This window comes from Manis javanica, chromosome 4 (genome assembly GCF_040802235.1).
Source record: "Manis javanica isolate MJ-LG chromosome 4, MJ_LKY, whole genome shotgun sequence".
NCBI classification, from domain to species: Eukaryota; Metazoa; Chordata; class Mammalia; order Pholidota; family Manidae; genus Manis; species Manis javanica.
This window is the reverse complement of record NC_133159.1, coordinates 161137902-161159276: the sequence shown is the minus strand read 5'-3', so window position 1 is coordinate 161159276 and position 21375 is coordinate 161137902. Positions and strand designations below refer to the sequence as shown.

Here is a 21375-nt window from a genome sequence, read left to right as displayed (position 1 = left end):
CAGCTGTGCAGGGGCGGGAGCTGAGGCTGGAGGAAATATGAGGTTCAACATAAATAGTCCAGAGTGGCTGCAGCGTGGGATAAAGGGTGTGGGGAGCAGTGAGGCGCTTGAGGGGATCAGTGCAGCCCAGATTTTAAAGGCCCTCACACAAAAAAATCATCGGGATTTGCACCTTATTGTGTAGGTAGATAGGAGTCATGAGAAGTTCTTAAGCAGGGATAGGGCAAGATTTTCCTGCAACTTAACTGAACACTGGTTGAATTGTGCCTCCCCTCTTCCCACAATTCATATGTTGAAACCTAACCACCACCCAACTCCCCAATTCAGAATATGACCTTATTTGGAAATTGGGTAGTTGCAGATGTAATTAGTTAAGATGGGGTCATGCTGAAGTAGGGTGGGCCCCTAATCCAATAAGACTAGTGTCCTTATAAAAAAGAGGGGAATTGGGACACAGAAACAAATACAGGGAGAACTCATGTGAATATCAAGGCAAAGGTGGGGTGATGCATCTACAAGCCAAGGAACACCAAAGATTGCCAGCAACTCACCAGAAGCTAGGAGAGAGGCATGGAACAGATTCTTCCTCACAGCCCACAGAAGGAACCAACCCTGCCATCATTTTCATCTTGGATTTCTGGATCCTCCAGAACTGACACAATAAATTTCTGTTGTTTAAGCCACCCAGTTATGGTACTTTGTTACGGCAGTCCTAGAAAAATAAATATAACATTTGAACACAGACACACAGAAAGATGTGGTATGTTTAAGCAATCTAGTCCCAGATAGTGCCTGGCTTAGACTCTGGGGGTTAGGGGCACTGGCCTGCCCTCTCCCCTACCCATCTTCCCATTCTCACTGGTGTTAGCCGTTTTGTTCAGGGAAACAACCACGCTAAGCCATCACAACAACTGTCCATCATTTTTTCCTCTAACGAGAAAGACCTGTGCCTGGTCTCAGCTGGGTTCTTGCCGCTGCACTGGTTCCGCCTTGGAGAGGATAAGAGTTCAAAGCCCACTAGCGTGCCTTTGGAGGTTTGCCAACCTCGACTCGGTCAATCTTGAAATGATCTTTCTCCCCCCAAAACTTGCCTCCAGCCTCTCTTGCAGTTGAATGGCAGCAGAGAGGGGGGTTATATCCAGACAATTGGAAGAGGGAGAATAGAGACACAGCAGTTCTCCAACACACTTTCTGTGTGCCGAACACATGCACTAGCTATTAAATTCTTACAGCTGCGGGAAATACAATTATTAGCTTCATTTTGTAGATGAGCTGAGGCTCGGAGAGGCTGTCACACAATTAGTAAGTGGCAGAACTGGGATTCTACCCTGAGGACACCAAAGTTCTTTCATCAACCCCGCTGCGCTCAAAGGCAGTTCTCCAGAGTGCCCTCCGGTAACTGAGGCACAGGTGTGGGTTAAGGAGTGCATTCTTGAAGTTGAGCTCCCAGCCTTCCTTACGATTCCCCACCAGCAAAACTAGCCTCTTAGCCCTCGCTGTCTCACCCTGGAGTGCAGGAAGCTGGCGGTGCTGCAAGTCCAGCAGGCGGCACTGTGGACCAGACACCATTCCCAGCGTGGGTTGCCCGCGGGGAAACCCGTGGGGCGGAGCCACAAGGAGCAGCCAGGGACCCACGTGTGGGGCGTGACCACCCCGGTAAGGGGCGTGTGTTATTTAAGTCCCGCCCCGGCCCGGCCCCGACTCCAGGTGGGCGTGTCCCGAATTCTCCACGGGGACGAAGCGCCGTGTCCGCTCCCCCAGAGGAGGGACGCCGAGAGAGTTGAAGGTGTTGCCGGCTGCCCCTCCCCGTGCGGGGCCACGTGGCGGGCGCAGGCCGAGCCCGGGGGAAAGAACCTGGCCCGTGGGGAGGGGGGAAGGGGTGCGCCGAGGCGGCGCCAGGTCGAGAGCAGAGAGCTTCGGGGTTCGTAGCAGAAAGGCTGAGGCGGCCGCGCCGAGAGGGAGGGGAAGAGACAGGCGGGCGCATGGGGCGCCCCGGCCCCGCCGGCAGCGCGCCCCCTCCGGCCTGGCCGCCCTGAAAGCCCCCCAGCGCCTCGCCTCGAACCCGCGCCCTAAGGCCATGCCGGTCATGAAGGGGTTGCTGGCCCCGCAAAACACCTTCCTTGACACCATCGCCACCCGCTTCGACGGCACGCGTGAGTGGGGCGGAGGCTGGGGTTGGGGATTAGAGCTGGGGCCAAGACCACATCGGCACCAGCGCTGGTCGCCTGTATGTGCTGAGACCGTAGGCGCAGAGACAGAATGGAGTTGAGAGTCTAGGAATTCCCGAAGCCGCGGTAAAGGAAACAGGACTGGGAGCGCCCTGTGAGGGGGGGCGCGGAGAGGGCCGCCGGAAGCGGGGGTCAAGGTTGGGAGGTGTGACTGGAGACAGGAAAGGCTCTTTGTGCAACAAAACCGTGGAGAGGCCTTGGGAGCCGCCCACTCCTGGGCAGAGCTCTGCTGGGGACGTGCATGGGGGTATCCGAGACGCTGAGGTCGCACGAAGTGGCCAGAAGCCCTGAGGTCTACTCCCAGACGTCTCCAGCATCACCTCCCCCTCACCAGCCCCCAAAGGAAAGGAGAGAGAGAAAAGATAAGACTCCGGGAGGACCTTGCTTGGATTAAGGTCACGCACCCCAAATCACGGCGTGTCCGTGTCCGAGGGAGGAGAGGCAGAGGAAGGGATGGTCCGTGTGACGGAGGGAACTCTGGGCGCCCACCTCAGCTTGGGTTCCAGGTTCAGCACCTTGGACAGCTCCATTCCAATTTCCCGGTCTCTTCTTCCGCCATTCCCTTTTTCTACTTTGAAGCCTAGAGATCTGCCCCTGCCCTCTTTGGGCACCCTGGCCGGGATCGGGAAGGTGGGGGGCGGGGGGACAGCGGTACCTGAGGGCAGAAACCGAGCCGCCGGGGCCCTCCCCGCCTCCCTGCCCTCCCCCTACACACACCTCCCTTGTTTCCATAGCGCCCATCACCGGGACAACGGGCCCTGGGATGGAAGAAGGAGGCTGCTGCCAGGGCCCAGCGCCTCCCAGGCAGCCTCAGTGTCCCCATCAGCCGCCCCGCCCCTAGACTCTCACACTTCTAGCGCTTCTCACCCCCACCCCGGGACTGGTTATGTCAAGGGCCCATTCCCTCAGCTAAGACGCTGGCCCACAAAGCCCTCCTGTCTCCTCCCACCCATTGGAGCTAGAGGGAGCCAGCTCAGGTTCTGCTGCTGGGATTGCTGGAGCCACATCTTCACTGCCCAGTCCTCTCGAACTTTGAGCACTGGGGACAGATGCCCTGAAATTAGCTAAAAGGATGCTAAAAAGAGGACCTTTCCCAGAATGCAGGGACCAAGGACACTCCTCATCACTGTCTCCCTCCCCCAACAAAGGAGATTTGTGAGTTTAGATAATCTCTGCCTTTTGGTTTTCTACCAATAAAATGGGTGTAATGTCACCAGAATCTCTGCCCTGTCCACTCTCTAATAGGATGACAGGATAGCAGCTGTGGATGTATTTTGGAAGCTGTGCAAATGTGGGGGATCATTTCATCTTCTCAGTGTAGCATGCACAATGTGCCAGGACTTGTTCTCCCCAGGTAACTCACATAACTCTCACATCAACCATGTGAGGAAGATAAATTATCCCCGCCTTTGAAGATAAGGAAGCTGAGGCACAGAAGAGTTTAACTTGCCCAAGGTTATATAGTCAGTCAGTGGCAGAGATGGAATGCGAGAACCTATGCCCTCACTCACCATGCTGTGCTGCCTCCTACAGTAATAGCTCACCAGCTTGAAGGCGGAGGGATGGAGCTCATAACCTTCTCCATTCCCCTGGCAATCCCTGTCCCAGGTGCAGGCCACCCTTAAGTCTTTGTCCTTTTGCACTATCTCTTCTTCCTCTCATTTCAGAATGTCCTAAAGGGAGATCTAGGAATCCCCCAGAAGCCTGGGAAGTTTCTGGCTCTGTGACCTCTGACCACAGCTTGGGGGAGTTACTGCCCACTTGGAAGTGGAGCTCCCCTCCTGGCCTTGACCTGACCTTGACCTCTTCTTCCTACAGACAGCAACTTCCTGCTGGCCAATGCACAGGGCCCACGAGGCTTCCCCATTGTCTACTGTTCTGACGGCTTCTGTGAGCTCACAGGCTACAGCCGAACTGAGGTCATGCAGAAGACCTGCAGCTGCCGTTTCCTCTATGGTCCAGAGACCAGTGAGCCAGCCCTGCAGAGGCTGCACAAGGCCCTGGAGGGTCATCAGGAGCATCGTGCTGAAATCTGCTTCTACAGAAAGGATGGTGAGGGGGTCTGGCTTGCCCTGCAGCCCTGCCCAGACCCCAGACCTTATCCAGAGTCCACTTGGCACAGTGGAAGCTTGGGTGCTGGTCCCACACTGCTACAAGCTGACTGTGTGACACTGAGTGCATCCCTGACCCTCTCTGAGCCTTGGTTCTCCCATCTGGAAGGTGAAGGAGCCAGCTGACATAATCTCTGGGGTTCTTTCCAGCTCTAAACCTTTGCCAAGCCCTTTGACTATGCCCAGGAACCAAGGAGGATTAGGGAGAAAAGGATGTCATGGGCTACTCCCCCTCCCCCTCCATCTCTCCATACCTACAGGCTCAGCCTTTTGGTGCCTCCTGGACATGATGCCCATCAAGAATGAGATGGGGGAGGTCGTGCTTTTCCTCTTTTCCTTCAAGGACATCACTCAGAGTGGAGGCCCAGGACTTGGCACTCCAGGAGGCCATGGAGACAGTAATCATGGTAACTGCATGTCTGGGAAAGAAGCATTGAATGGGCAGGGTCCTTGCCCAAGGTCACACAAGACCTCTCCCTACCCAGCCTCATGGGAGTGTCCCCACTTATCTCCATACCCTTGTTCCCAACAGAAAACTCCCTTGGCAGGAGAAGAGCCAGCTCAAGATTTCGATCTGCTAGGAGGCAGAGCCAGACTGTCCTCCACCGACTGACTGGCCACTTTGGACGCCAGGGCCAGGGAAGCATGAAAACCAATAATGTGAGTCCTATCTCCACCCCAGCATCTCCCAGTCATGATTCAGAGGCACCCTGGTTACTGTTTCCCTGCTTCCCTGTCTGGTCTCTCTCCAGGGACTCATTCTTCTGTCTCCCAATTTCATTCCATTCTATCCTATGTTCCCTTGTATCTCCTTCCATCTCCATCTCCCTTACTTCCTTGTGATTGACATTACTCTACTCAGACAATGTCACAAGGATGGGGCTTTTAGAAGCAATCACATCACCTACCTGTAGTTGATAGGGTCACCTCATGGTGGGTAAAATCACATGCTGTGTTCCTAGGGAGAAAGCCCCCATTGGAGGTCTGGCTTTCTCCTAGCCCTGTGTACCAATCCTAGGACCCTGATAAAGCCTCAGGATTGAGTCTCTAATCCTCTGTGTAGTCTATTAGGGCCACAGGGAATGGAGTATGCCAAGCCAGCCTCCTCTCACCCCTGGTTATACTTTTTCCCCACTGGGCCCCCAGAACCCAAGAGGATCTTGAGGGAGAAATCAGTGACCCCTCACACAAGGGCATGTGCCCGATTTGTCATAATCTCCCTCTCAAGCAGGGTGAAGGTCATGCCTTATAAATACCCCCCACAAAACATGATTGATTCAAAAGGGGGCCTGAGCAGAGAAAAGTATGACAGAGAAAAGGGTCAGGTGCCAGCCACTGAGCCAGACACAGATAGAAGCCCTGTGTCTTCTATCTCCACGAGTGGTCACAATTATAATGCCCACTCCGCCCTTTCCCCATCCCCTGCCTCTCCTTCCCCCCAGCCTTGGCTCCTCTTTTCCCCAAGTGTCCCCAACCGCCACCCCTCTCCCCTTAGAACGTGTTTGAGCCAAAGCCATCAGTGCCCGAGTACAAGGTGGCCTCCGTGGGGGGGTCCCGCTGCCTCCTCCTCCACTACAGCGTCCCCAAGGCCATCTGGGACGGTCTCATTCTCCTCGCCACCTTCTACGTTGCGGTCACCGTCCCCTACAATGTCTGCTTCTCGGGTGACGACGACACCCCCATCACTTCTCGACACACCCTTGTCAGTGACATCGCCGTGGAGATGCTCTTCATTCTGGGTCAGACCCTTTGTCCCACATACCCTGGTGGGTGGGCTGGAGGGACCCACTCATCCAAGCCTTGCTGCATCCTGGACCCAAGCCTACAGAGCCCATCCATTTCTGGATCTCTAAGTCCTAATTGTCCATGTGCCCTGACCCCTGACCCTTGCAGCCTTCAGCCTTTAAACCTTGCTTCCCAGCCAGAAGCCCAATCTGTCTTCCCCAGTCCTGCCTACAACTCCATTCTGGGTCTCTAAGGCTTATTCCTAGCTCACCGAGTTCCTAGGCCCCTTGGCCTAAGTTCTTGGACCAAGGCCCCTTAGTAACAGCCTCTTGCACCCCCAGATATCATCCTGAACTTCCGCACCACCTATGTGTCCCAATCCGGCCAGGTAGTCTCTGCCCCTCGTTCCATCGGCCTCCACTATCTGGCCACCTGGTTCTTTGTCGACCTTATTGCTGCTCTGCCTTTTGACCTGCTTTACGTCTTTAACATCACTGTGGTGAGTGACCCCCATCCCACGACACAGCCTAGCCCCTCATCTTCAGTGCAGCATCTCCTGTTAGGGGACCCATCTCAATCCAGACTCAGTCCTCCCCATCAGTCCATCTGTGAATAGTTGTCAGTCACCTGGGATGGGCAGAGTCCCATGCTAGGTGCTGAGAAGGAGCTGAGAGAGAGTCTGTGCTCCTGGGGAACTCAGCTTACAATTTCTGAGGGAGGCTGAGACAAAACGAAAAGCTAACTAGGGCTACCAAGGCGATGTTGGTCTGATGCCGAATGAGTGGTACTTTTCACATTTTTATTTAACAAACAACTGATGAGCATTTAGCTGTCTGCAAAGCAGTGTGGGGCATGGTCACTGTGGGGAAAAGGAACAAGGGTTCGGCCAGCAAGCAGCTAAGCAGGTGAGGGGGCAGGACTACTTGAAATGCAGCAGAAACAGAAGAGGTGAATGGAGTGAAAGATGGGGCCCAGGTGTTGCTGCATGGGGACTGGGCACAGAGCTAGCTGACCTTGGAGTTCCAGGCTGGAACCTGGGCATATGTAAAACTGATCTGAAATCTAGCCAGCACCTGGGAAGCATCCCAGTTGGACAGAGGTGACAGTGGTCTGGGAAAGGCTTGTGAGAGAGATGAGAGTAGAAGTAGGTCTTAGACAGAGAGTAGGATTTCGCTGGCAGGAGATGAGGAGAGCGCGTCTGGGGGAGCACAGTAAGCCCAGACTAGTGGGTAGAGGCTGTGCAATGCATCTGGAGTCAAACAGTGCCAGGACCTGTGCCCTCCCAGCTCCCTGGGGACCACCTGGAGGTGCCCTGAGCTGTCAGCTCTGCACCCAGCTGGCAGATATTAGGTCTTCCTAAGTCCAGGGTGAGGGAGTTCCACTCTGTGTCCCCAGACCCCCTTGGTTGTTGGGTGGGGAGGTGGAGCGCATTTTCCCTGTGTGCTCCTCTCTCTGCCACACTTAGCTATAGCGGGAAACCACCTACATGCAGCCGGATTTAACTAGCCGCCAACGGGCTGTGGGCCTCTTCTCTTGACTGTGTACACGTGTGTGCACGCTCCCACACACGTGCATGTGTATGTCTGCCCTGAAGCACTGGCCATACTAACAGAATACCCCACCCCTCTCCACGAGTGCATCCCTTGCCCCCTGTGCCCACCAGGCTGTGTCAGCTGGGCAGCTGTTCTTGGGGGGTAGGAAGAGCAGCAGAGAGCACCCTACCTCCTCCCAGGCAGCCCCCTTCTCTAGAACCTTCAGGAGCACTTCATAGTTTACTAAATCTTTTCACACACATTATCGCACAGGAGCCTCACAGCAATGCTTCAGGGCAGATTCTCTTATTCCTCTTCTTCAGAGGCAGATGCACAGGCTCAGAGAGGTTAAGTGGCTTGCTGAAGGTCACACAGCAGCAGTAGGCAGGAGAGGGGAGCCAGGTCTCCAGATTCCTAGTCTAGGATTCTTTCCAACATTCCTGGCTTCCCAGGAAACCAGGGGGACCCGAGTGGATAGTCTAGCATAAGAGGAGATGCAGAGCAATGCTGGGGCTGAGTGAGGCAGAGCAAAGATAGGAATGAGTAGGCAGTGGCAGAGCTGGGGACTTAAAGGAGCCAGACTTGGGACATTCTAGTCTAAGCAGAAGGAGAGGAAGGCCTCAAGGTATGGCCTAGGGGAAGCCCTGAAGGACTCAAGTTTGGAGGCAGGCACTTTGGGAGCTGGCATTGGAGCAGGCGTTAAGCTCTAGAAAGAGGGGGAATCAGGGCTACTTCCTTCCAACTCCTTCACCTTAAATAAGATAAAAAAGGCCCGAGGTGGCTCAGGAGCTGTGTAGGGCCAAGGCTATGGGGATTGTGGGGAAAATGGAAGTTCCTACGGCTGGGATCCTCACCTGACCCTAAACTACTTGATGATGTAACTGTTCTACTGCTAGGCTACTGCTTCCATATCCATTAGTAATACCCTCTTACTGACTGAGTCACTGTATAAAGAGCTCCACCCAGTGCTCAGGACAGAGGCAGAGACAGAGGTGGATTACAGACCTGCAGACTGCTGGATGCAGACGTGATTCTAGTGCTCAACCTACAACCATGAGAATAAATCCGGGTATAAACCCTTTTACCCCAAGAATGTTCCATTGCCATTTCTTGGCCTCACCAGATCCATGGTGAACTCACCTGGGGCTGAAACCCTCAGGCAAGACAGGATGCTCCTGGAGCCCCTGAAAGGACAGTGATGGGCCTCCATACCAAGTTCCCCAGGCACTGCCCCACAGCCACTAGCCTCCAAGTTATCCTGCCCAGAGTAGTGAGAGGACAAAGCCTACAACTGCTCCTCAGCTCTGAGATTGGAAGGGCTCACTGGAGCGCTAAAACCACAATGAAAACAGTTATAGTGGTAATGTTAGCTAACGTGTACAGGACGCTTTCTAGGTGCCACTGACTCCATCAACCCCCACCTAGCTCCACAAGGGCTGAGACCTCGAAGCCCAGCTTCCCTCTGCCTCTGCTCTCCTTCCCTCCACATCTCAGCATGACCCTCTCACCTGCAGCTGAGGATGGGGAAAGGTTCCTAAACTTGCCCCTGTCCACAAGCCTCTTGCCTCTTCCCACTCTACCATGCTTTGTTATGTCTCAAGGGGTAGCTCCCATCATGACTGCTGTCATCACTAACAACCAGCTCTTGTCCACAGCTGATTGTGCCTAGGACACTGGGGACTTTGATCAGGGGCCAGAGATCATTCTCTCTGTTCCCCTACCTTTAACCAGGACTTGCCTTTTCACCAGCCCGCAGTGCTAAGAGGCAATACAGCACAAAATGGACTTGGGTGTCAGCCCAGATTTGAGCCCCAGCCCCATCATTTCCTTGGTCTGTGACCTTGAGCAAGTCACTATCCTCTCTGAGCCTTACTTAGTTTACTCATCTGAACACTGGGAACGATGATGATAATTGGATTAAAGGCATTATTTTTTTTTGAGGATTACAAATACTTAGTCCAGTGCCTGACACACACAGAATGTACTCACTAAGTGTTAGCCCTGATTAGTTTCAGTATTATTATCCCTGCCACCAGCCCCCTCCACATTTCACAGTCACTTCCTCAGGACAGCAGGGATGTTTTCCTGCTACATCTTCCCCAGGCTCTAGGGCGCTGGTGGCTCGGCACTGGGAGGGGATGTGGGTGGGAGGGGTGGGAAGGCTCTGAGAAGGTGTGTCTGCTGATGGCCACCCCCACCGTACCCCCACAGACGTCGCTGGTGCACCTGCTGAAGACAGTGCGGCTGCTACGGCTGCTGCGGCTGCTGCAGAAGCTGGAGCGGTACTCACAGTGCAGCGCAGTGGTGCTCACACTGCTCATGTCCATCTTTGCGCTCCTTGCCCACTGGATGGCCTGCGTCTGGTATGTCATCGGGCGCCGGGAGATGGAGGCCAATGACCCGCTGCTCTGGGACATTGGTGAGCCACTGACCCCAGGCTTTCACTGACCACCCATCCACCTGCCCTGTCCACTCAGGCCCTCAAGCTGATGCCTCCACCAGTACCCCCACCCCCCATCCCACGTTCTTCCATTCATCCAACAACGTGCACTGAGCTCCTTCCAGATCAGGTGTAGGTATACTGATTTGAAGACAAGGGCTCTGTCTTGGTAGGACCTCACAGCCTGGCAGGGGAGCAAGATCACGGATGGAAAATCAAATACAGCACCAATGGCAGGAAGGGTGTTGTGGACAGAGGGAACAGTCCCCCTGCCTGGACCCTTTCAGTGGCTTCCCACTGCCCTCAAAATAAAGTCCACACTCGGTCCACACCCTACATAGCCCCACAGCCCTCTGTCTCCACCTAGCTTCCCTTTCTGCCATGCCCCCAGCGCTGCAGCCACACTGGCCTCCCTCCAGCACCCAGGGTGGACCGCTTTTTCACTTATGGCCTTGAGCATATTTTCTTCTCTGGAATTCTCTCCCTTTGTCTTCCCTTCCTTCTTCACCTCGGTGGCTTTTCTGTTTCCTGCAGTCTCAACTAAAATGCTGTGTCCTAAGGGCGCGCTTCAGAAACCAAACCTTTCAAACAGGGTTGGCTTCCCCTAACCCATTAAATTTCTAAGATCCCCTATATTTCCCCTTTTAACTTGCTGTCTACTGTAATGGTTTATTTCATGTCTCTTTCCCCTCCTGACTATAAGTTCCACCAGGGAAGGGAAAATGTCAGCCTGGGTCAAGTCCCTGCACCTTATACACAGGAGGTGGTCAGTAAGCTATTAGAGAGTCTAGGGGCCCCCGAACAGTCAGCAGTGTAGGAATTGGTAGCTTTGGATTGCAACTGTAACAATTCACCCCTGGGAGGTCCAGGCACAGGCTGCTCCTCATCTTCCCTGCTGCTAGCCCTGTACACTTCCCTCGCCTTAGTAAATACTTGTCCAAGGTCAAGCACAGGCAGCTCAGGGAAATCCAGTTTTCCACCACTTGCTAGTCAGAGCTCCTTGCATCCTTCCACCCCCACCTCTAGGCTGGTTGCATGAGCTGGGCAAGCGGCTGGAGGTGCCTTATGTCAACGGCTCAGCAGGCGGCCCGTCGCGGCGCAGCGCCTACATTGCTGCGCTCTACTTCACACTGAGCAGCCTCACCAGCGTGGGCTTTGGCAACGTGTGCGCCAACACCGACGCAGAGAAGATTTTCTCCATCTGCACTATGCTCATAGGCGGTGAGGCTGGGCCTGCCAGACCCCGGGGTGGCCCTGCTAAGCCCAGTGTGCAGATGGGGAAACTGAGGCCCGATGAAGGCAAGGTGTCCTCCCATGTCCAGACAGTCATTCACTCATTCGCAGACATTTCCTCAGCACCTACTACATGCTGTTTCCGGGGCATGCCACAGACGTGGCCTCTTAGAAGGGAATGGAAACCCAAATCCATGACCTAATGAGGGTGCATGAGAGGAGCATCAAGTCTGACCCCTGTCGGGACCACCCTCCATTCCCTGTCGGTGCCCCAGCCAAGCCCTGGCACCAGGCAGGCACATGCAGGAGCCCACTGGATCCCTCCTGAGCCTCTCCAGGAACCCAGAGACCTGTCCAGGGCCGAGTGGGTTTGGGAGGAGGGAAGAGGAGGAAGGGCGACCATCCCTGACCATTGCCCACTGCTGCCGCTGCAGCGCTGATGCACGCCGTGGTGTTCGGGAACGTGACAGCCATCATCCAGCGCATGTACTCGCGCCGCTCGCTCTACCACAGCCGCATGAAGGACCTCAAGGACTTCATCCGCATACATCGCCTGCCGCGGCCGCTCAAGCAGCGCATGCTCGAGTACTTCCAGACCACATGGGCGGTCAACAGTGGCATCGACGCCAACGAGGTAGTGCGCAGGGCTCCCGGTCCCCTACACGTGGTGGCACAGTGGGGAAGAGGTCATCGCTTCTCTGGGTTTGGAAGGGAGGTAAATAGGGTTCAAGGTGGCTGAGGTGCTGTTCACAAAGGCATGTGCCTACACAAATCCACATCCCTTTTCCTTTGCACTAGAATATGGGAGCTGAAAGGGGCTCAGGCCTTAGCTAATGCCATGATCCCTTCAGGCAGCATTTCCCAAGCACCTGCTTTGGGCCAGCCTCTGTGCTATGCTGGACACAGAGAAACTCAGAGGTGCTTACACTCAGCCCTTGCCCTCAGGGAGACACTAGCCTGGTGAGGGAGACAGACAGGTAAACAAATAATTATGCAGTGAATGGGACTCACCCGGCCAGGACTCTGCTGGAGGGAGGTTGGTGCAGTGGGCCCCTCACTGTGTCTTGGCCTGGAGGAGCCAGGGAAGGTGGCACAGAAGAGGGGACATTGTGAAGGACAGAACAAAATCAGTTTGCTATCAGGATGTCATTCCAGACAGAAAGAGCAATAGGAATACAGTCCCAGAAATGTTGACTCAAAGAGCAGGGTGAGTTCAGGGAACTGAAAGTAGTTCAGAGAGCCTCCAGGAATGGGTGTGTGAGTGCTGTGGGATGGAGGAGGAGTGGAGTGCAAGGGAGGGGGCTGGGCAGGCAGACAGGCCCAGCTCATGGATGGCCTTGAGTTTAGATTTTATCCTGCAAAAATTTTAGGCTGGGAGTAGCCTGGGGATCTAGGAGATATTTCTGAAAGCATGGGACTTGGTGGTTAGCTGGTGGCAGCAGAGGAATGCAGAGTGGTTCCCAGGTTTCTGGCTTGGGCAAAGCAGTGGGATGGAGGAGTTACAGGAGAAAACTGGGCTTAGGAGTGAAAATGGGAGTCCAGGGTTGGGCCATGATGAGAATGTGGTGTTTGTGGGAGATCCAGGTGGAGGTTGCCCGGTAATGTAGTTGAAAATACAGGTCTGAACCCAGATGTAGGGCCCACAGGAAGTGGGGGAAATATGGAGCTGGTTGCCGTGATGCAGGAAGAGTGTGAAACGTTAGAAGACAGCAGATGGGGCAGGGGCGGAAATGGGAACAAGAGAGAGAGGTTGACAGGCCAGAGTGGCTGGTGGGCTCCATAAAATGAATGGAATTTTGAGCATTAAGTTTGGTCTCTAGGTCATTGGTAATGCTCAAGGTCTACTGTAACCGTGTATTTTACAGAGGAGGATACTGAGGCCCAGTGAGAGCAAATGGATTGCCCAAAGTCCACAGAGATTTAGGAGCAGAAATGACTTCTAGTCTCCTAACTCCTGGTTGAAGGCTGAACCACCAGGGATGGTCCTTGCATGTGTGGGGCTGAATAACCAGGACAAGTGTGAGTGGCCAGTATGTGTAGCCATGGGCAATGGACAGACAGGAGAAGACCTAATCTCTGTCCCAGAATCTGGGCTGGGACGTCTACACACAACCAAGATTGAGGTTAGACAGAAGTCTTCCTGAAGGTCAGAAATGTGTAATTTCAAAGCAAAGTGCAAGTTGGAGCTCTCTCCTTGGAGACAGCTCCGTACATTTGTAGAATTCAAGTAGCAGCAGTAGGGGGATGGCCAGAATGATCTATGCCCCTTATGCAGTTACTGCGTGACTTCCCAGACGAGCTGAGAGCTGACATTGCTATGCATCTGAATCGGGAGATCCTGCAGCTGCCACTGTTTGGAGCAGCGAGCAGGGGCTGCCTGCGGGCCCTCTCCCTGCACATCAAGACCTCATTCTGCGCTCCAGGCGAGTACCTGCTGCGCCGTGGGGACGCCCTGCAGGCACACTACTACGTCTGCTCCGGCTCACTTGAGGTGCTCCGCGACAACATGGTGCTGGCCATCCTGGGTGAGGATCCCACTACTACACACTGTGTACCCTGGAACCTTCCCCCAGAGGCCTTTGGGGTGGCCAGGAATCTAGGGACTGGGATACACCTAGTGGCTATATGGAATTCCTGCTGAGGAGTACTCTTTCTTGGTCCCTTCACCCTACTACCATTCCCTTTTGATCATTCCCCTTGGACTCTTTCCTACTCCTGTTGGCCATCCCTCAACCCACTAACCTTTCCCCAGTGACTGTCCCCCAGCTCAAATGGTCCTTTCCCATTGTACCATCTCCCAACTCCATTGACCCTTCCCCACTGACCCTCAACTCCATTGACCTTTACCCTTTAACTGACCTTTCTGGCCATTGTTTTTAAATCATCCAATTCCATTGATCATTCCTCCAGTCTTACTGGTATTCCCCCATTGATGAAGTCTCCCTACTTCATCTTTCGTTCTCCACTGACCTTTTCCCCTATTCCATTGATTATTTCCACCAATCCCATTGATTGACTCACCTTCAGCCATCTTTTGAATGCACCGACCATTCTCAAATCCACTGACCACCTCCTGCTGATGTATCCTGGTCCCTCTGCCCCAGCTGACTGTCCCCATCCATTGCCCACAGGGAAGGGGGACCTGATTGGGGCAGATATCCCCGAGCCAGGCCAGGAGCCTGAGTCAGGGGCAGGTCCAAGCTGCGTGCTGAAGACCAGCGCTGACGTGAAGGCACTGACCTACTGTGGCCTGCAGCAGCTGAGCAGCCGAGGGCTGGCTGAGGTCCTGAGGCTCTATCCTGAGTATGGGGCTGCCTTCCGGGCTGGCCTACTCCGGGACCTCACCTTCAACCTGCGCCAGGGCTCTGAAAACAATGTATGTAGACCCCTAGCAGCTTCCATGTCCTCCAAGATCCACTCCTTCAGAGCAGACCCCACCCCCCAATCCCAGAGAAAGCCTGACGCATCTCCTTCCCCCTGAAAACATCATCTCTCAACTCCAGGCACCCCCTTCCACTGCCCCTCCCATGCTTAACGCCTTCTAACCCTGCCGACCTATTTTGCTGGCCGTCACTCAGCCCCACCGTTCATCTCTCAGGACCTCTGCTTCCACTCTACTCACCTATTTCCTCTTTGGCCAACCCTCAGCCTCACTCCAGACTCCTAAAAGGACCCTAATTTTGGAAACAGTCCCCCTCTCCTGTGCTTCTCCTCTGTCAAGTCCCTCTCTGGGCATCACCCCCTGGGGCTTCCTCTTTACTCACCAAATGTTTCCTGGGCCAGTTTGGGTTTAAACTCTGGGCCATACCCTAGCCCTGTGACTTACTTTGCCACTCAGGGTTTCTCTGAGTCGGAGTTGGAGGTACCTCTGTCTCAGCTCCACAGAAAGGCCCCACGTTCTCAGCTGCCACAAGATGGATGGGTGGGACTAGGAGGTACTGTACCAGGGAACAGGGAGGGATGAGTCAGCTTGATTCCCCCACCCGTGTCCTTGCAGGGTCACAGCCGCTTTAATCGATCTCCTCGCCTCTCCCAGGTAACACTCCCTTCCTGGGTGGGGTTGAGGTTGCATGGGGGAGAGGCTTGGAGTAGGGGGCACCTCTCCTGGGTACTCTGTGGCAGGGAAAAGGGACAAGGGATGGAGAGCAGCACCTGCCAGTGACGGCTAGAACCTAATGAAGGGGCCTGTTGTTCACTGTCCCGTGACATCAGCTGCCCCCTTTGCCCACAGCCCCGCTCGGAGAGCCTCGGCTCCTCCTTAGACAAGACCCTGCCATCCGTCACAGAGACTGAGGCTGGGGCAGAGCCTGGGGGTGGTTCCAGGCCCCGTCGGCCCCTCCTGTTGCCCAACCTGAGCCCAGCACGACCTCGGGGCTCCCTGGTCAGCCTTTTGGGCGAGGAGCTGCCCCCATTCTCAGCCCTTGTCTCCTCCCCTTCCCTGTCCCCATCACCATCCCCTGCCCTGGCTGGCCAGGGCCACAGCCCCTCCCCTCGTGGCCCCCCCAGGGGCTCTGCTGCCTGGAAGCCCCCCCAGCTTCTCATACCCCCACTGGGAACCTTTGGACCTCCGGACCTCAGTCCCCGGTGAGATGCCAGCCTCCCCTGCTTTCCCCATGCCCCTGCTGGTTTCCAGAACCTCTGGGCTCCGACCCCAGCATTTCCAGCTGTGCTCCTCCCTGTCTCTGCCCCATCTGCCCACCCCACCCTTCCCCATACACCACAACTTGCAACCCCACCCCTCTTTGACTGCTGCCCCTCCCCAGCTCCCTGGAACAGATGCCCCCATTCACCCTCTGCCTGCTCTGCTCTGGCCCTTCCCTCTGTCCCTGGGACTGATGACTACTGTCCCTGTCCCAGGATAGTGGATGGCATTGAAGATTCTGGCAGCACAGCAGAGGCCCCTGCATTCCGATTCAGCAGGAGGTTGGAACACCCTAGGCCCCGCTCGCAGGCCCCTCCTACAGGTAAAGAATTCAACTCACAGTCACTCATTCATCTGCCATTCATCCGTCCATCCATCCATTCATCCATCCCACATGTAGTTGGACCTGCCATGTGCCAGGTGCTGTGCTGGGAAAGAACAGATAGACCGGACCTGGCCCACACTCTTAGCTCCCAAAATAGCTGGGGAGACACCTGTGCACTCAGAGCAGGGTGCAAAGTACCACAACTAAGACAAGAACGGGTAGGAGAGGAGGTACCCCCAACTCTCCCTCCTAGAGAAAGGGACACTTGAGATGAATCTTAAAGGGTGGATAGGAGTTTGAGGGGTGGAGCAAGGCAGTTGTTGGAAGAGCATGCTGTATTCAAATACCAGAGATGCTCCATGCTTAGAGCTGGGACAAGGCGGGGCAGGGGGGAAGGGGTTGGAGAAGTTACAGGGCTTCAAAACCAGCCTGAGGAATTTGGGCTTCCTGTCATCCTGACCCCAGAGCTGCTTCTCCCCTGACTTTCTGTCTTCCCAGTGACAGGAGGGTGCCTCACCCAGGCCATGCACTGGTGTCACCTATACTCACCCCGCATCCCTTCACCCCATTCTACCTGCAGGGACCAGGCCCAGCCGGGAAGCGGCCACTGAGGCCAAAGAGATGAAGGAAAAAGTCTGCAGGCTGAACCAGGAGGTGGGTTGGAGCTGTCTTCTCCCCTCCAGCCTTGAAGAACATCATCCTGGGGTCAGAGATGTGTCTCCTATAAGAGCATTTCAGGGTTTGGAACCAAGTTCTGGTTTTGTATATTCACACTAGCTGGGTGACCTTGGGCAAGTCCTACAACTACCCTGAGTTTCAATTTCCTCATCTAAAAATGGGGAAAAAAATACATTTTTCCCAGAGTTGCTGAGGATGAGCTGAGAGCACACACATGCTTGGCCCAATCCCTGGTGCACTGTACGCGCTCAGTGACTGGGCGTCATGCCTTCGCCGCTGGCTAGGTCATCCAGCCTGAAAAGAAGGTCTCTCCTCTTGCATCACTATGGGGTTCTCTCTCGCAGGGACCCACCCGACACCAAGTCATGGTGCTCCAGTCTTCTCCCTTACCCAAGTCTGGGAAAATGTGCTAAGCAGACACAAGGAGGGTGGAGGACAGGGAGGCTGAGAGTCTTTCAACCCTGGGAGACCTGGGCCTTGTTTGAATCCTGGTCAGAAAGAGCCCAGATCCTGTATGCCAAGGCTCTGCCTCCACCACCTCCCGGGGGGATCTTTGCGCTGTCGCCACGGTGCAGCCAGGCTCAGCCCTTGGGAGTGGGCCTTCCCTTGGTTCTGATAAACATGATCAGGCATCCCAGGGAGGCAGCACCCTGGCTGGCTGGGGCAGGGAGCCTGGTGCTGGAGGATGGCCCAGTCCCTGTTCAGCAAGATTAAGGGCCAATTCTGCTTCCACTCACAGTTGTCTAGGCCAGTGGTTCCCCTGCCAGCCCCTGGAGAACCCATTGAGGTGCAAAGTCCTGGGTCTCACCCAATTTGGAATGTCTGGGGTAGGGCCCAGAAATCTGCATTTTGACAAGTTTCTTGTTGATTTGTACTCCCTGCAATTTGCAAAACACTGAATAGACACTTGAGCATGTGTGATGGGATCACCTGAGGGGAAGGCTGGGTCTCTGTCACTTCACAGCACTGTGACCAACTTGAGCCCATTTTCCTGCATTTTATAAAAGTCAGGGGCAAGAGCACTGGCTGCTCTCTCAAATCCTTTTTGGAAGGAGGCTGGGTTATTTATATCTAGACAAAGATAACCCCTCCCCATTGTTACTCTCAGGGTGGCCATGAGCAGGCGTGGCTGTGAGAAAGCTTTTAAAATCGAGAAAGGAGGTGCAGCCAGGACGAGGGTGATTGTTGTGGCACCCAAGAAACAATTTTATGTGTTTTCAACAGATCTCCCATCTCAACCAGGAAGTGTCTCAGCTGAGCCGGGAGCTTCGACACATGATGGGCTTGCTGCATGCCAGGCTGGGTCCCTCAGGCCACCCAACAGTCTCAGCTTGGCCCCCAGACCATCCTGGACCCCAGCTGAGGCCTCCATGCATCTCTCCCTATCTGTCTGGACCACCACCTGACCTCCAGGATACTACTTTTGCAGAGGTCCACCGCCCGGCCAGTGTGGGGACAGCAGAGATGGGGGTTTCCCCTGCTGACCTGAGACCCTCCATGCTGTCCCCTTACCCCTCAGAGCCTGACCCTCTGGGACCCTCTCCAGTACCAGAGGCCTCATCTGCAACCCCAAGCCTCATGAGGCACAGCTTCCGGTCTAGATCAGACACGTTCCACTGACCCTGGCCCCAGGCCCAGGCCTGTCTGGGGTGGGCATTGCTGCCTGCCACCCAGGGAGGGGCTGGGCCCCGTGGCCTCCTGCCTCGGGACAGTAGCCACCAGCTGGTCTGGTGGCTCTGGATTATCTGGACTTTTGAACAAAGCCTGGTCACTTCTCACCCTGTTCCCTTTTCCAAACCTTCCCCCGTCCTCCTCCTCTGTGAGGGGAGCCACCTGAGGCCATGGAACCCAAAAGGCATGAGACAGACTGCAGTGCCCACGGGGCTGGGCAGATGAGATGTCCTGCTTTCTCCCCAGGACCTGGAGGCAGGTAGAAATGGGGGAGGGGAGGAGGGGGAAGGACCCCCCAATCCAGCCTGGGAAGTCAAGACAGGCAGGAGCAGACTGGATCTTGGGGTCTAAGGCAAGAGGAAACAGACTGCAGATTCCATTGTGGAGATAGCTTAGTGATACTGTGAGGTCTTCTGTCCTAGCCCCTGGGTCTCTGCTGGAGATCTTGAAAGCAATGTCACCCCGAGAGGGGTAAGTTTGAGATCCTGGCTGGCACTTGAACAACCCAGTACTGCTTCGGCATCCCACTACCAGTCTAGGCTGGAGGGGATCACCTCACCTCTCAGCCCACACAGGGAACAAGCTGATTACCCCCAGAGAGGTATCCTTTGGCTCTCACAGTGGGGTTTTTTTTTTTTGAAATATGAATGTGTTGCCAATATTAAAAACCAGAATTCACATAAAAACCCAGATATTCTGGCTTCTCTAAAAAATCCTGAGAGATCTGGCAATCCTGGGCCCACATCCCACCTGGCAATAATCAGCTGGTGTTGGGTACCCACTGTCCTCTTAGATAATGCCTGCATGCTCCACTTGTCCACAGTCCCCCGTTTCTTGAGCATCTGATGCCGAGCTAGCTTCCCTCTTTGGAATTCTTGGTCCAGCCTCTTGCGGTAGTTGAGTTTGCAATCCCTATCTTGAAGTGTGCTCCCAGGTTCCCGTGCCCCAGCGGGAGCTTTCTGGGCACAGCGATGTCTGTTTCTACCCCTGGGTCTGGGCCTCAGCCTGTCAACATCTCTGTTTCTGTCTCTCTACAGGCTGTCACTGAAGGTGGTCTCTTCTGCTGCCAACAACTCGAAACAGTACCAGCAGCACACCCTACCCCACCCCCAGACCTCAGCCAATTCTCCCACTTCCAACATGGTCTCTCTCAGGGCCCTGACTTCTTGCAAACTCACCCAGGTCTCCAGCTCTCTTTTACCACCCAACACCCTGGTGGTACTTTTGGGCTCACTTTTGGATAGGAAATAAACTCTTTATTTTTGTAGTTGTTGGCTCTGGCTGTTTCTGGGGGTTGGTCTGAGATCCCTAGGGCTTTGTAGGATCCTACACAGCAGTCACTCCCCACCGTACCCCAGGGCCCTGTTGCTGTCTCTACGAAGGGCAAAGGCGCCAACCAATCCACTTGGCACCGCATTCATGCCACCAGAGGCCCCAGGGATGAGGTAGAAACCTTAATGAGTCACTGTGGGCCCGTTATGCCCCCTCCTCCCCTAACCCAGTCACAGCCACAGATCACAGTGTGTAGGAGGAACAGAGTTCTGGTTCAGGACCACCTCCAGCCCTGGAAAGGTGGTCCACTGGACTCCCCACTGATCCTGTACTTGTTGCAGACGAGGTACAGCAGGGTCTTGGGGAAGTTTGTCACATCCAAGAAACTGCTAAAAATCCTACTCTGACTCATCATCTTTGCTCTCCCAAGACCCCTCATCCCTTTTAGCTTTCACTTCTCTAGTAATCACTGCAGGGGTAGGTGTGGTAGGGGTTATGGATGTTTGGACAAAGGCACCCTGGTGACCAGATAGAATTAAGTGTGGCCAGTATTGTGGAAGGTTGTTCCAGACAGTCTGATTTTCCTGCTCATGCTCCAGAGTGTGATTGGTATTGGCTGGTGTCATAGGAACAATGCCAACAGCTGGTTCTGGAGTGAGCTTTCACTCCATACGTGTTTTGAATGTCCCTGGGGGTTGGATTCAGAGGCAGAGGAGGTACTGATCTGTACTTGGGGGTAGGGGAGTGGACAGAAGCAGAAGTGGTCCTAATCCATATTGAGGGGAGCAGAAAAACTAGAAAGAGTCCTGATCCATATGGAGGGCAAGATGGAGGCAATAGAAGTAGTTCAAATTTGAATTTATGCCAAGGCAGAAGTTGTCCATCAGACTCTGTATTTGGCATCAGAAAGAGATGATTCTGGTTGGGGATAGAGGGAGGCAGAGGCGGTCCTGGTGTGTTTTGGGGGCCAGCCAAGGAGGAGGGTCTTGGTTTATGTCTGGGCAGAGGCAGGAGCTCTGCTTTTGATCTCACCCAGAAGTCTCCAAAGAAGCCTTCCTATAGCTCTTCCGCCACTTTCCCCATCACAGAATGTCCCCAACCTCGGCCTCCCGGAGCTGACTTGGCCCAAAAGTGTGGACAGAGTTTCTCCGGGTTATTGAGTGCTCAGAACCGGTCCATGTGCGTATTAATTCACACCATGTTTTTACCTTTTCCAATTCTGCACACATACCCTTCTGATCTCGTCCAGTGCTCCGCCCCCGCCCCCCCACCGCTTGAGGGTGCGGGTGCCTGGAATCCACCGTGACGGCCGCTGGCAGGCCCAGCCTCAAAAAGTTCCCGGCCGGACTCCGCCTAGCCGGCAGTCAGCTCCACCCTAAACCCAAGTCCCAGGAGGCCACCAGAGCCTCCCAGCACTGCGAACTACAAATCCCGCAGTCCCTCGCGCGCGCTCTTCCGCGCCCCCCACTGGCGTCGCTTGTGAGTGGACCAAGAGTGCCTCCTATTGGTCTCTCTGTC

General features: G+C 54.8%; 1 protein-coding gene across 1 annotated transcript; it reads left to right on the top strand.

Moving 5' to 3' along the window:
- Positions 1-1753: 1753 nt before the first annotated feature.
- Positions 1754-19817, top strand: KCNH4 (potassium voltage-gated channel subfamily H member 4). The gene is made up of 17 exons (XM_017646799.3): positions 1754-2153; positions 4047-4280; positions 4600-4746; positions 4872-4999; positions 5835-6078; positions 6406-6563; positions 9808-10015; positions 11063-11257; positions 11704-11903; positions 13545-13794; positions 14401-14645; positions 15267-15305; positions 15501-15853; positions 16127-16233; positions 16817-16890; positions 18139-18840; positions 19623-19817. Exons 1-16 carry the CDS (start codon positions 2078-2080, stop codon positions 18532-18534), a joined length of 3054 nt encoding a protein of 1017 aa, XP_017502288.2. The 5' UTR covers positions 1754-2077; the 3' UTR covers positions 18535-18840; positions 19623-19817.
- The last annotated feature ends 1558 nt before the right edge of the window (positions 19818-21375 follow it).